Source organism: Anopheles moucheti, chromosome 2, assembly GCF_943734755.1.
Source record: "Anopheles moucheti chromosome 2, idAnoMoucSN_F20_07, whole genome shotgun sequence".
Lineage (NCBI taxonomy): Eukaryota > Metazoa > Arthropoda > Insecta > Diptera > Culicidae > Anopheles > Anopheles moucheti.
Window position 1 is genome coordinate 51,591,713 of NC_069140.1, and position 14,264 is coordinate 51,605,976.

General features: G+C 45.4%; 7 protein-coding genes across 9 annotated transcripts; 3 read left to right on the forward strand and 4 right to left on the reverse strand.

Annotated features, from left to right (window-relative positions):
- Positions 1-1,377: 1,377 nt before the first annotated feature.
- LOC128297542 (ionotropic receptor 75a-like) lies at positions 1,378-3,393 on the forward strand. The gene is made up of 6 exons (XM_053033212.1): positions 1,378-1,731; positions 1,802-1,929; positions 2,001-2,174; positions 2,252-2,693; positions 2,772-2,925; positions 3,005-3,393. The coding sequence occupies exons 1-6, from the start codon at positions 1,399-1,401 to the stop codon at positions 3,391-3,393; spliced, it is 1,620 nt and encodes a 539-aa protein (XP_052889172.1). The 5' UTR covers positions 1,378-1,398.
- Positions 3,394-4,732: 1,339 nt separating this feature from the next.
- Positions 4,733-10,147, forward strand: LOC128299910 (cytosolic carboxypeptidase 6). Its single transcript, XM_053036060.1, has 6 exons — positions 4,733-4,793; positions 4,887-4,952; positions 8,124-8,617; positions 8,695-9,063; positions 9,135-9,450; positions 9,543-10,147. Exons 1-6 carry the CDS (start codon positions 4,733-4,735, stop codon positions 10,145-10,147), a joined length of 1,911 nt encoding a protein of 636 aa, XP_052892020.1.
- LOC128299912 (histone H3.3A) lies at positions 5,487-7,620 on the reverse strand. Of its 3 annotated transcripts, none has more exons than XM_053036063.1 (3): positions 7,499-7,620; positions 5,988-6,288; positions 5,487-5,869 (listed from the first exon to the last, which is right to left on the reverse strand). In XM_053036063.1, exons 2-3 carry the CDS (start codon positions 6,267-6,269, stop codon positions 5,741-5,743), a joined length of 411 nt encoding a protein of 136 aa, XP_052892023.1. In that variant the 5' UTR covers positions 6,270-6,288; positions 7,499-7,620; the 3' UTR covers positions 5,487-5,740. The 3 variants fall into 3 exon arrangements, with proteins under 3 accessions (XP_052892023.1, XP_052892024.1, XP_052892025.1); XM_053036064.1 differs by having other exon boundaries at positions 5,988-6,285; positions 7,499-7,580; XM_053036065.1 differs by lacking the exon at positions 7,499-7,620 and adding an exon at positions 7,283-7,455.
- LOC128299911 (NADH-cytochrome b5 reductase-like) lies at positions 9,562-11,214 on the reverse strand. Its single transcript, XM_053036061.1, has one exon. The coding sequence runs from the start codon at positions 11,199-11,201 to the stop codon at positions 10,182-10,184; it is 1,020 nt and encodes a 339-aa protein (XP_052892021.1). The 5' UTR covers positions 11,202-11,214; the 3' UTR covers positions 9,562-10,181.
- A 166-nt stretch (positions 11,215-11,380) lies between these two features.
- Positions 11,381-12,441, reverse strand: LOC128297885 (RNA transcription, translation and transport factor protein-like). Its single transcript, XM_053033599.1, has 2 exons — positions 12,315-12,441; positions 11,381-12,194 (listed from the first exon to the last, which is right to left on the reverse strand). Exons 1-2 carry the CDS (start codon positions 12,373-12,375, stop codon positions 11,500-11,502), a joined length of 756 nt encoding a protein of 251 aa, XP_052889559.1. The 5' UTR covers positions 12,376-12,441; the 3' UTR covers positions 11,381-11,499.
- Positions 12,442-12,766: 325 nt separating this feature from the next.
- On the forward strand, positions 12,767-13,171 carry LOC128297843 (uncharacterized). The gene is made up of 2 exons (XM_053033547.1): positions 12,767-12,975; positions 13,050-13,171. Exons 1-2 carry the CDS (start codon positions 12,819-12,821, stop codon positions 13,115-13,117), a joined length of 225 nt encoding a protein of 74 aa, XP_052889507.1. The 5' UTR covers positions 12,767-12,818; the 3' UTR covers positions 13,118-13,171.
- On the reverse strand, positions 13,086-14,097 carry LOC128297842 (RNA transcription, translation and transport factor protein-like). The gene is made up of 2 exons (XM_053033546.1): positions 13,968-14,097; positions 13,086-13,883 (listed from the first exon to the last, which is right to left on the reverse strand). The coding sequence occupies exons 1-2, from the start codon at positions 14,026-14,028 to the stop codon at positions 13,192-13,194; spliced, it is 753 nt and encodes a 250-aa protein (XP_052889506.1). The 5' UTR covers positions 14,029-14,097; the 3' UTR covers positions 13,086-13,191.
- Positions 14,098-14,264: the final 167 nt, after the last annotated feature.

The window sequence follows — 14,264 nt, forward strand, 5'->3', positions numbered from 1 at the left end:
CCAAAAAGCGACCTACAAAACTCGTGGTTGATTCATCTTCATTGCACTCATAACTAGCACCTATCTTTTGAAAATGAAGAGTCAATTCAGCATATATCGATATGTAACGATATGTCTTACTTTTTGTGTCTTGATGAAGTCTATTGGATTGGTTGTGCAGTTGAAGATCTGAAAGTGGAGTTGAAAATCTATCTCCAAGTGTCTCACGCGTCTCACATGTAATATTTTTAATCCGCTAAAATTATGGACTAGATTCTAGATGATGCCAAGGAAGGATAAGGAGAATTTTGAGGACTTGACTTCGACAAAAAAATTAAGACAACCATAAATGGTCCTGACAGTTCAAAGGTTTGGTATTGGTCCTGTTGTGTTAAAAACGGCATAACCCGAAGATGATACTGGGTTATTTTTTTTAATTAAAATTGCCATTTGTGATTTAATTTATCGTAAGCGGAGGCAAAAAATCAACATCATCAAGGTTTGACAAAATGTAATTGGTCCAAATAACCCCTTTATTAGTCTTCGAGAGTCTTAAAAAAATTGGTCTCTTCTTTGAGAAAGAGGAGACTTGAGCCAGGATGGCAAAATCACTTAGCAGTAATTGTGGTAGTAGTTAAGGACTTTAAGAAAGGAGGAATTTCTTCCAATCATGACAATTGTCTATGCAATCAATTCAACCAAAATTACCTCCTACTATTTATATAAACTTAATTCCCAACAGTTGTTTCCTCTGCTGACAATTTAATTACGACATTATCGAATCGTGGTTCGGGCACCAATATGTATTTAGCTTACATTAGAAGTGCATTATGTCCTATTGGCCTTCATTGTAGTAATGGTAGGTAATATTACTGAACAACTATTTTTAACTTCTTGTCAATTTCCGTTGGAATTTAAATTTGAAAATCATTTATCTGTCCTTCGCTCGGAACGTTAATAATTCATCTACTTCTTCTATATACAACATGCGTGGTAACGAAGCATTTGCATTGTACAATTATCTCGTTGCATTATAGTATATAAAAAAGGACTTCACTAACGTCGCTTCACTTCGTCAGTATTGCCACTGTTCTTCGTTATAACGCCACCGTGATGAGACCAGTGCTTTGGGCAGTGCTTCTACTGCAAACTTTGAATGTGTCACAGTGTACTACTCGTACGCAACTTATTGAAGAGTTTCTGCAACAACGCTCCTTCACTAGTCTCATACTGCTCCACTGCGTGCAGGAATCGGTCGATCGGGATGTGGTTCGTATCGCAAAATCGCTCCGTGAATCGTTTCTCGGTACCGTCTATTACACCGACGTAAGTAAAATACACTTTGAGCAGCAATTCCACCGCCATATGTTTTACGAGCGCTACCAAACGGCCATCACCTTGAACCTGGAGTGTTCCGGCATGGCCCGAGTGTTGGAGCAACTGTCGGAAAATGCATACTTTAACAGTACCTTCCACTGGCTTATGTTCGGGGGACGAAATTTTGAGCAAGCGACCTGCTTGCTGTCCGATCAAAATATTAACTACGACACATCGATCACGCTGGTGTTTGACGAGTACCAGCCACGAAACACCACCCGGTACGAAGTGTATGAGGTTACCGGAACCGTAAAGCGTCGGGGAGGCAGGGTCAATTTCGAACTGCTGGGAATCGTCCCTTCGTTGATGGATCTTCCCAAGCGAGTGGCTCTGCACCGAGACTTGGATGGTATTGAACTGCGGACAGCACTAACGGTAGTATAATTGTACAATCTTCTACAGCTTTGGTGGCAGCAATTGTATCCTCGCGCTTTATTCTTTGTAGACCGTCAACCAGCATCAGCCACGACCATTTATCGAGAAGCTCAATTCGGTTAAGAGGCCCAAATCTTACAGTGCGACCACGCACTGCTATCAGATAGCTAAGCTTCTTCAGATGAAGTTAAAATTCAAGTAACAAACATACTCCTTACAGTTTTCCACCAGTCTCCTTTAATTTTCCTGATGTTTTCACCACCGGATAGGCTTACCATGGTTCTTACCAACGACTGGCGCTTTGACCTGATCGGCCAGAACTCTTCGCAAGGTGTCGTTGGGCAGATACAGACTAACGAGGTCGATTTTGGGATAACACCATTTGCAATGACACCGGAGCGTTTAACGTTTTGTGACTTTACCATCGAAATTGCTCACGGAACGTACGTGACCGCTCCGCCTCCCGTTGGGTGTTGTACGGACTGTTTTGCCTAACTTGTCTTCTGTTCGCCTCTTCCAGCTTCTACACCGTGTTCCGACATCCGAAAAGTTTGAACAATAACAATATTTTCCTGCTTCCGTTCGAGACGCTTCTTTGGATCATGATCGGTATCGTATTCTGTGCAGTCGCGCTAGTCCAAGCGATATCGATCGTGTGCAACCGCCAGACAGCTTCTGTACGGTCCTGCATCGACAGTCTCGTCGATCAGTCACTGCTCGGTACGCTGGGAGTGTTGTGCCAGCAGGGACTGCATCACCGCATCATATGGATGAGCTCGAACAAGATACTGATACTGGTTGCGATGGTGTTTTCCATGATATTGCTACAGTTTTATTCCACCTTTATCGTAGGTTATCAGCTCATCACTCCACCGAAAACGATAAACACGCTGCAGAAGCTGTTGGATAGTAACATTAAGATGTCGGTTGAAAATTTGAGCTATCAGTACGATTTTTTTCGCGTAACTATCAAGCTCCAGCCACCCAGAAAGACACCTAAGACCAACCCATATTCTGACGAATTTCATTCTTCCCGACAGCGTACCAAAAACCCGACAGCGCTCCAGCTCTACGAAACGAAGATTCTCCCCAACAAGTACGGGTTTGTTAACATATCGTTCGGTATACAGTTAGTCAAACGTGGAGGCTATGCATTCCACTGTGAGACTTCCTACGGCAACACACTTATCATAGGTTGGTATTCGATTTCTGCGGTAAGGCGATTTGTCCACGGGCTCCACATATATCTCATGTCAACTTGATCCGATTGCAGAAACCTTGACCGAGCGGGAAATTTGTGAACTGCAGCAGGTCGAAATCTATCCACAACGTGCGGTACATTTACCGATGATTAAGGGTAGTCCGCTGCGCGAACTGTTCAAGGTTAATTTGCAACTGCTGAAGGAAAGCGGACTGTTGGCGTACCATCATTCGCGTAACTACATCCCCAGACCGAAGTGTAACAAGCAAAGTAACAATCACGCCGAACAGATCTATCTTACCGATGTGAGGTTCGCCTTTCTACTGCTGGGCGCTGGTATGGCTGCGAGTGTTGCGATGCTATCGTCGGAGCTGGCCTTCGAACGTCTTCAGCACTGGTGGCGTCGATATCAAACACCGACCACCCCGCTCATTCCGGACGGGTTTGTGTGGCTTAATTAAACTGACGGAATTGCATTCCACACTACTGATAATCACAAAAAAACAACTATGAAATACATCACCATTAGTTCGCTTTATCGTGTGAATCATTCCACCCAACGGAGTGAAGAAGCAAGGATGTAACTGGGCTATCTTTATCAGAACCACTTAATCCGCAACTTTTGTGCGCGATCCTTTCACATCGCATGTCCAACGCAAATACACACTTCGTCCTGTTCGCTAACACTCCTCCACGGGTTAAAAGGTGAAACTTTTTCAAATTGATTTCCATAATGAACAGCGCTTTGTGCAGCGTTTGTGGCAAACGTGCTGCAACGACGGACCGGTAGTAACTGCCACTTCCTAAATTCCTGATGGTAATCACACATTCCCCTGTAACGGGCACGAGACGGTGTTAGTTTATCGCACACACGGTAATCCCTTAGAAACGGTTGCATTCGTCCGAAATAGCTATTGTCTAGCGGAAGTGTGTTTCCCGCTGTACTTGGGGTGTACCGAGGTTCCTCATTAACTCGCAGCGACGACCGGCTGTAGAACACTATTGGCGTGCATCGTCAGCTGAACCCGAGCCCCGCTTTGTTCGGAAGTTTTTGCGGGAAAATGTAAATGCACTCTACCGCGCTGTTCTGCCACTCCATATGACGTCACGCACGGAAACCGATTCACACCGTTGGGTGGGCAATAGAATATGCACATTACGTTTGATAGACAGGCAAACGCAAACGAGACCCATAACCCATAACGTCTAAGTAGGCTTTTACCCTTATGGCCACCGCGTGTCTAGAGCCTCAGCGAAGAGCCTCAGGAAGCGTATCATCACGGGGTCCGCCCCGTACGGAGACTTATGGTCCTGCGTCGATTCGTATGCAGACATTCCATTACGACCAGGTGTGTGCATTATGGGGTGCCACACTTCACATAGTGTTGTCTCGTGGTCGTTTGCCATTGCCATCAGCATCGGGTGGTAATGGCCGTGAGTGTGCGATGTGTGCGGTTTGTGCCACCTTGCTTGCTTCCATCATCTCCAGCTTTCCATCTCTTGAGCCACACCACTCCCCAAGATGGTCGGTGTTCAAGCGCCACTGCTCATGAGTATCTTTCCTGCTTATTCTTGCGTACCCCGGGGTTTTATCCGCTACAGTAACAGCACTGTCGGGTCTGCGATACACCCACAGACCCGGTGAGTTGCCTTAGGTGAGATTTCAATCTGCTTCAACGCTTCAGTAACCTGTACCTATTCGATCCTGACGGATCTGGTAGTGTTCCGTGGCGTGGTGGGCAAATTGGTTTTATCGACGTTCCGAAGGTTCCGACACATACACACACACACACATACATTATGAATCCGGATGCGTGTGATCCACTTGCTCATACGAGCATGTACCAACGTGCGGAAGAAGGTGTTACTAGGAAGTGCTTCCGGCCTTTTCATTTGTTCCTTCAACTTTCTACAGTGTTCTAATGCATATGTGTTTCTTGTTCTGTACCTTCAGATAGCGACGATAGTGACGGAGAGGGCGGTCTAGGAAATGTGAGCCGCGTAATTGTTCGACCACCAGGTAAGTGTGCATTTCGACTTTAGCTTTTGAATGAACAACACCTCGCTGAGTAAAAGATTTCTTCTTGTGTTGGGAGCTTCCAAAGGTACTGTTGTTAGTAACTAGCTGCAAGTATATTTCTCTTTCAGTTATAAAGAACAAGAATCGAAGACGATCAAAATAATGCTACATTTGTAGGTAGTAATGCGTGTGTTTGATAATTACTCTAAATTCGGATCGGAAAGCAATTAAACCAAGTCGCGTTTTTTGGAACAGACAGGGATAGAGTATCTACATCTCGAATGTGTACTGTGTTAAGTTCATTTTATTACGAATTACTGTCAAACGGTCTACTGCAAACATTGACAAATTATGATATTCCATTGCTTTTCTTTGTGGATTGAGTGGTCTGTTTTTATTTTCAACACAAATGATTTCACCAGTTATTGCAGAAGTAGCGAAAAAATGCAGAATATATCGGGGTATTATTGATAATGTAGTGTTGTTGTTAATGTATTCTCATAACTGTTGCATTGTGCTGCACCATGATCCTCGAAATGTCTACGATCTAGAGATCATCGCCGAATGACCTTCCGCTAGCTGGAATGAAGCTAGTGGAGAGATCTTTTTCCAATCGAACGAACGATCGTTGATTTTTCATGTTTTTTTTTGCATAATACATCTGTATTCTTTTGTAATCTTGAATTGCCTTTTACGAATAGTATGTGTAATGTGTTTTTTAAAGTATATAATAAAACGTTGTTGTTACTAATGTAGATGTTGTAGTTTATTATTAATGTAAAAGCTTTTTAAGCGCGTTCGCCTCGGATACGGCGCGCCAGCTGGATATCCTTGGGCATGATGGTAACCCGCTTGGCGTGGATGGCGCAAAGATTAGTATCTTCGAAAAGACCAACCAAATAGGCTTCGCTTGCCTCCTGCGTAAGATAGAGAGGGGAAAATAAGACAATATAGAACACAGGTTAGATATATTGGCGTTTGGGTATGTGTTCCAATAAGATGCCAAAATTGAATAAAAGCATCAAACAATCGTACCTGCAGCGCACCGATGGCAGCCGACTGGAAGCGCAAATCGGTCTTGAAATCTTGGGCGATTTCACGCACCAAACGCTGGAACGGCAGCTTGCGGATCAGCAACTCCGTCGACTTCTGGTACCGACGGATTTCACGCAGAGCCACCGTACCGGGACGGTAGCGATGCGGCTTCTTAACGCCACCGGTAGACGGAGCACTCTTACGGGCGGCCTTGGTGGCCAGCTGTTTACGCGGAGCCTTTCCTCCGGTAGATTTACGTGCTGTTTGCTTGGTACGTGCCATGGTGACTTATTTTCGTCTGCTAGGAAATTCGGAAGAAAAAAAAAACACATTATTAGTTATTGCTGCTAGAATACGAGGCTTAAGGCGAAGGGAGGAATATTTCATTGCATCCGGCACACATTCTCTCGCTCTCGGTTATTGTCGCTCTTTTAGAAGAAAGGACGGTGGAAAACCGGTTTCTCCTTCCCGATCATCCCCTCCGCTGGGTGGGAGGGAGTGAGGGGGTGGCATGCGCACTAGCGCTCCCCGCCAAAAAGATTGAGAAAATCAATAATCAAGCCAAACACTTTTCTTAACATGGAATTGTTCACAGCCTACTGCACATAAAGCAGCATAAATCCAAGATGTCGGCTATCGTTTGATTAAATGCGCAAACGAACGCATCAATAGTACGTAAAATATAATGAAACAAATCTACAAAAAATATTATTTGAAGCAATTAAAATTATGTTTTAAATAATAAATTTGGGAGTTCAAATTTTTGAGCAGTAAAATACACAGATTTACAACCACTAAAATATAAAATAACAAAAACAACTTAAGAATTCCAATAATACGCAATAATTTTATATTGCCAAACTGCCGTCCATCCCAACCAATTGGTGCAAATAATTGTTGCTGACTTTACTCCGGTCAACGAAAACAATCGAAAAATACCATCAAAACAAAAATTAATCTCTGTTCAAAAATGTTCAGAAACATTGTTTTTAAATGGTGTACACTATAATTCAACCAATTTAATCACTTTTGCTACACAAAAATGAGTTTGAAACATTCAAAACATAAGAAAAGTTTCATCTCTTGCTTGCCCATCATTAGCCTTTTCTATACTTCCAGCTTAGTAGCGCTGCCACACAACAAAATGGCGTCGTTGGTGGACCACCGCGCGCGCGACCCAACAATTATTGCTGCACGACTTTTTTTCTTTCATCGCGCGCGCATCACCATTCACACCGTGTCAAGATAAATGAGAGCGCCTCATCGAAAAATGCACATTGCGAAGCATAACTAACTTCTATCTTCACCATCACCATAGCCCTTTTTCCAAACAACACTCAGTACGCGCTAAAGATTTTCACTTTCAATTCACTTGAACTTTGCAGCGCGGCCCTGTTCTTTGCGTACTGTTTCCACGAAACAACATCTTTGTTGGCCCTTGCGGAGCGCTAGCGCTACCGCTGGGGGCCACAAACCTCTGGGACAGCATGATGGCAATGGGGGCTGCTTACCTCTCACTCTTTTCAAACAAAACAATTGCAGCTCACACACAGGGAGACAAGTGTTGAAATCACTTCCACTCGCAAAGACGACCCAAACGGTAATGACGTGTTGGTGTGTGCATTGGCTTTCTTGGCACTGCAAGTGTTCACACCAACACACGCCGACGGTTCCTGCGATCTCTTTCTCGCGCGTTACGTGTGAAGCATTGTCGGTGGGAGAGCTGTTGTACTCGCTCACACTCTCCCGCGCTACACAGTAATCGGTTAGCAGTGTGTGTAGCAGGTTTTTCTTTCGGGAAGTGTGTCTTTGCTGAGTCTTTTCTGACAATTCGTTTGTGTTATAAATCGATTATGAATATACCTTATCAACGGTATTTTAACAAAAGGAAAACTATGATAAATTGATTTTTCAATTGATAGTAATAATTTGCTACTCCTTCATGTTTTATCAAACGTCCATATACGTCCATATCAAGCTCTAAATAAGTAACCTAGTGTACTGATTAGCGATGCAAAATAAATTGAAAGATATGAAGTCAAACGGGAACAGTGCAAGTTCCTGAGCCAAATATCCAACATCCTATTGGATATCCTAACACTAATTAACTATTGATTCCGTTTGTCATCTTTTTAGGGCACAGCGGAAAGGCTAAACGTGGTCACCTATGCTTCGATGCAGCGTTCGAAACCGGTAACCTAGGACGGGTTGATCTAGTCGGAGAGTTCGAGTATGATCTGTTTCTGCGACCGGACACATGCAATCCACGTTATCGGTTCTGGTTTAACTTTACCGTGGACAACGTGAAACAGGACCAGCGAGTTATATTCAACATCGTCAACATGAACAAAAGCCGGAACCTGTTCAAGGATGGCATGACACCGCTGGTCAAATCAACCAGCCGCCCCAAGTGGCAACGATTGCCCCGGTGCGAGGTGTTCTACTACAAATCGCCAGTACATCAGAACCACTATGTGTTGAGCTTTGCCTTCGGGTTCGACAAGGAAGATGAGGTGTATCAGTTCGCACTTACCTTCCCATACTCGTACTCCAAGATGCAGGCGTACCTGAATGCCGTTGAGCTCAAGTTTCCGGAAACCTTCGAGCGGTCAACGTTGGGAATGAGTATCGTGAGTGCTGTACCTTTATCTCGATGTTGTAGATAGTGCATGTCTCTGCTTAAAAGAAGTTATTCTTTTGGTTGTAGCAAAACCGTAAACTGGAATTGATCACGTTCGACGATGTGAAGAAACCGGACAAGATGGACCCGAAGAATGTGATCCATATGGTGGTCATATTGGCCCGCATACACCCGGGCGAATCGCCGGCATCGTACGTGGTGCAAGGTTTGATAGAATTCCTAGCTGCCGCTAATCAACCCATCTCAAAGGCACTGCGGGAACACGTTGTTTTCAAAATCGTACCGATGCTCAATCCGGACGGTGTATTTCTCGGCAATAACCGTTGCAATGTGATCGGTCACGATCTGAACCGTTCGTGGAACAAGCTGTCCCAGTACACGCACCCAACGCTATCGGCTGTGATGAAGATGCTGAAGGAGTATGATAATTCAAGCGTTAGTGTTATCCTTGCTAAACTGCTCGGTGAGACAAATGCTGACGGATGTATTCTCTTGTATGTTGGCAGTGTTATCAAGTTGACTTTGTGATCGATATCCACGCCCATTCGAGCCTGACCGGGACGTTTATCTATGGCAGCACGTACGACAACGTGTACCGCTACGAGCGTCATCTAGTCTTCCCGAAGCTGTTCGCTACCAAGTGTGAGGACTTTTGCCAGGAGCACATGATGTTCAATGCGGACGATCGCAAGTCTGGTACGGCTAGGCGATACTTTGTCGAAGCGCTCAGCGACATTGTCAACACGTACACGCTGGAGGTGTCCATGTGCGGGTACTTGCTGAACGGTACCAATATTCTTACCCAGTACACGGAAGATGGATGTATGTTTTTGCCAAGATCCATCCAATTGATCTCAAACCATCTCTAGAAGAATATCTTTGGTTTATGTTTTCCCTTGATCGCTTTATTTCAGATATGCGAATTGGAAGAAATCTAGCCCGTACATTCCTGGAGTATTACCGATTCACCAACATATTGCCCATTCCTCCAGTCGATGAGCTACGGCCCCGGAAGGGTCGCCCTAGGACACACCGACCACGGGCCCGTTCAAAGACACGCAGCGAAGTACGTGTCCGACCGAAAACGACACGTGCTTACGCTCCGATCAGCTACACAGATTTGTCCATCTGTTACGACAGTGCCACTTCGGAGGATGGTTCACCGGTACGGTATATGTACGGCCAGGGTAACGCCGGGTACGGTGGGTTCCGGATGCGTCCACTCATCCATCAGGATCAATTTTCACTGTCCAACATTCAGGCGGCACGGTTCAGCAATCTTGACTTCACGAGCGATTTTCGGCTAAAGGTACCACCGAAAGCGAAAGGTACCGCACAGGAACCAAAAATGCCACCGATCGAGATGCTGAACATACCGCCCAAGCCACACCTAACGATTATCGACTTTAATCAACTAACGCGCGGTGGTCTGGATGAGGCAACCTCGGGCAAAACGATCGAGCGCGAAAAGGAAAAGATCCGCCGCCACACGGTCAAATCGTCCTCACGAAAAGCCTAAACTGAACGGCAACCTTAGTGCGGTTTACTAACTGCTAAAAAGTGTAACAATTTTCTATTTCCATCCTCTGTAGACTAGCCTTGATAAACCCGGTAAACGGTTCCGTACCGCACAGCAATACAAGCAGTGATTGTTTTCCATCCGAAAATGGACGCTCCAGTAGTCGTTCGATATCTTCCACCTCTAATCGTCGATCGTAGATCGGTTCATTGTATCTCAATCGCGTCGCTAGGCAGCTGCAGTTTTGCCCCTCGACTGAACATGCACAGGAACGTCTGGAAAGGTAGATGCTATATTTGAAGTTCCAGTATCCGGCTAGTGAGTGTAGTTCTTCGCGTAGTAACACGTTCGGGAGGTCCCGGAAGCATGCGCATAGCATCAAACGAGTCTCATCTTCGTCGTCATCTAGGATCGCTCTCAGCGTGCTGTAGATCGGTGCTATGGCAACACCTTGTACAAATGCCACCAGGTTACGATATTGATTGCGTTTCCACTGAAAGTCTCCATAAATTCCCTTCCACTCGGTGCGCGATCCAACCGAGAGGGTTGCTAGATAGTTGCTCATTAGACCGCCGGGTTCCAGCTTTATCAGCACATCGAATGTGCCCCGCTCTTGGTTGGATGTAATCGGAGTGTAAGGGCGGCTAAAATATAGATCATCTTCGCTTTTATCGTATTTTTGTATCGGTTGCTTTGATGCCATCGTGATTAATTCTTGGTCGATCTGCACGGAATTCTTCTCATGCCAGGTTTGTAACAGATTGTTTCCAGCATTGTCCCAATTGTGGCTTGATGTTCTAAGCGTACGTAGCATTAAATGACATCCCGCAGGTACAAGCAAGCACTCTCGATCGTTAGCAAACTTTGGATCGTAACGAAACCTGAATCGGAATACATTCGGCGCAGCTTGAGTAATTGTTTCACACAGGAATTGTTTGTACGTTCGATCGAAAACGTTTGTTACATCGGCTGGAAACGTATGCTTGGTGGGTTTCACATCCAGTACACAGCTCGTACAACCTGAACCGCAACATACCGTATCTTCGTCGCCCATGGGAATTGCAATAGCTTTGGTAATTTTCTTTCCTTTTTGCCAATTTCTAAACTTCGTTCATTTTGACAGTAGCTGATGTTGTTTACGTTCTTCCTCCATGCATCAATCGATGCGTCAGCGAGCGTCTCACGCAACTGAGCACATTGCATTGCAGGAACTAACGAAATGCTCCAGTTTCTGCCGGCTTTCAATCACAAAACCCGTTCCATTAAATAGAAACAATGATTGACCGGATTTTTATTAATTATAACATAGTTTAAGTATGTACGCAGTTGTACGTATCACAAGTATTGCTTCCTTACACACCCACCTTCCCCAGTGCCGAGTCCGTTTTTGGATCGGCGGTAACGTTCTGCACTGTGACGATCGTTTCGTTTATCGTGGTTTGCATCGAGCGCATGTTCTGTATCTGCAGCAATCGCAATATTTGGGCCGCCTTTTCAAGATCCCGTTCCACGCCCTGGTTTCCCGCGGTGCTACTATTGTCGATTCCAAATGCAAAGGGTTGTCCGGAGATGAGCGGTTCCTTCAGCGCTTCCTTGTTTAGACAATCGTGAATGACGCGTCCGGCAGCACGCAATGACACGAGATGATCCGGGTGATAGGCAATGCCCAGCCGATCGGCCAGTTTACGTGCGCCCTCCTCGAACTGAGCGTTGGTGAAATCGAGACTATCGAACGGGTTGGCCGATTTTACTTCCGGTGCGTTCGATTTTTTCTGCTCTTCCGCCTTCCGGGCACCGCTCAGCGGACGGTAGGTATCCACGTTGTCCGAATACTCCAAGCGGACGGCGTGCAAAAGCAGCCAGGTTAGTTGCTCTTGCCGCGTTACCAACTCGTACGGGAGCCCAACGTCCGTCTTGTACTTTTCGTACGCCGGCTCCCAAATATCGACCGAACCGATCTGCTTCAGGTTTTCTCTGCTTTCGATAGTGTAATGGCGTATTTTCTGATCCTCCAACCATGAGACCAGCGAGCGGAATTCCTTCAGATCTACAAAAACAAAAAAAAAACAGGGCGTTTTAAGTTGGGGCGGGGGTTAATAGTCGCCGGTTTGTGCTGAACTGCCTCCGCACACTTTACGTTGCGAATTTGGTACGCTTATGCACGTACCATCAATATTAACTGGCTGGTTGCCAGTGTATTGCAGCGCGGACAGATATCGTTCGAACATTCTCGCCACGAAAAATTGCGAAACAAATAAAACACCGTTGGGGAGAGTTTTCGCGTGTCTATCTTCACTTTGCGACTTGTTTTGTATTGCCTGCGGAACGTCAAATTGGTCGTGGGGTGAGCAAACCTGTGTTTACACCGCCTCGTCGAATGGTCCAACAGGTCAACCAAGATGTACACATTGCAAAAAACATGCTGAATACGAAAATCTCACTTTTGCTTTTGCTATCAAACAAAACAAGCCAATGAAAGGAATTTCCTCGGAATACGGATTTCATGAAAATGCGTCGTTTTGGGACTAGAATACTTAAAATATAATGTGAAATATGTTGATTGATTGTTGATTGATGACAGATTATACTTTTGTTTGGATACACAACCAATCAAAACACCAAAGAAGGATAGAAAATCCAGCCGGAATTGACCATAGAAAGGATTACGGAAATGACCGATTCTGTGGTTTCCAATCGGCACAAGGACTGTATGCCCTGCCGACTGGTCAGCGGATTTGGAGTGATCGGTATGGGAGTGTATATTGCGCTACAAGGGCAGAAACGACCGAACAAGCTAGGCCGGTACAGCATGTTTGGAATCGCAACCGGTTCGTATGATTACGGTGCGTCGGTTGAGTGGTTTTAATTTGTTCTGTAATGAATGTTCTTTTTTTCTTTCCAGTCGCTGGAAGTATAGGCGTTGCACGCTTGCTAGACGTTTACCCTTTTGGCGATAGAACGCACAAGTAGCTCGAGTTTACTTTCTGTTGTAAAATAAAAAAAATGCCTCCCACATTACATTGGATTAAAAAATTCAGCTACAGTTACTTCATTCCCACCCTCCCCAAGCTGGTGTCCGTTCGTGGATCCGCCGTTACATTCTGCACCGAGACAATCGTTTCGTTAATGGTTGTTTGTAATTTACGGATGTTCTGAATTTGCAGCAGGCGCAATATCCTTGCGCAGTGTTCCAACTCCTGGTTCGTTTCGAGTCCCATTCCGCTGCCCTGCTCGATCGGGAACGGTTGCCCAGTGATGACGCGCTCCTTGAGCGCTTCTTTGTTGTACGCACTGCTGATAACTTTTGCGGCCGCTTGCAAAGACATCAGGTGATCCGGATGGTAAGCGATTCCCAACCGTTCGGCCAGCTTCCACGATCCATCCTCAAAGTCAGCGCTGGTAAAGTCAAAGCTATCGAACGGGTTGGTGGACAGCACTTCCGGGACGCTTGATCTCTTCGCTTGTTCGTCCATTTTCTTTGCCCCCGTTATGGAACGATACTGTTCCGCATTGTCGGTGTACTCGAGCCGGATCGCATACAGCAGCAACCACGTTATTTCCTCCTGCTTCGTTTGCAGATGGTGTGGCAGTCGTATGTCTTTCTTGTACTGTTCGTACGCCCGGTTCCATTCGTCGGGCGAGTTGATTTTCCTCAGCGGTTCCCGACCGTCAATGGGCAGAAAGCGAATCTTCTGATCCTCCAGCCACAGTACGAAGCTTCGAAAATCCTTCGGATCTTTACAGCGCATAGCGAGAGAGAGAAAGAGCAAGACGTGAATGAAAACGTTCACGGAAAAACACAATCGAACAAAATACTTGCCATCGATGTTCAGCTGCCCTACACGAGGATATTGAAGTGCCGATAGATAACGTTCAAACATGTCGAACCTAATCGGAAATGTAGCTAAAATCTCGCTTCTGGTCGGTACGATGGCTTTCGCGTCCTTATTTTTGCCACAGAATCCGCCTCTTTCGTAAACAAACCCACCCAAGGTTGGTATACATAGGGTTCGCCGTACGCAACAAAAAATGTTGTTTAAAAAAAACTAAACAAAACCGAACACAAACGTTGTAAAATTATTGAGAACAGAACCAAACGCTTGCTATACGTACATAA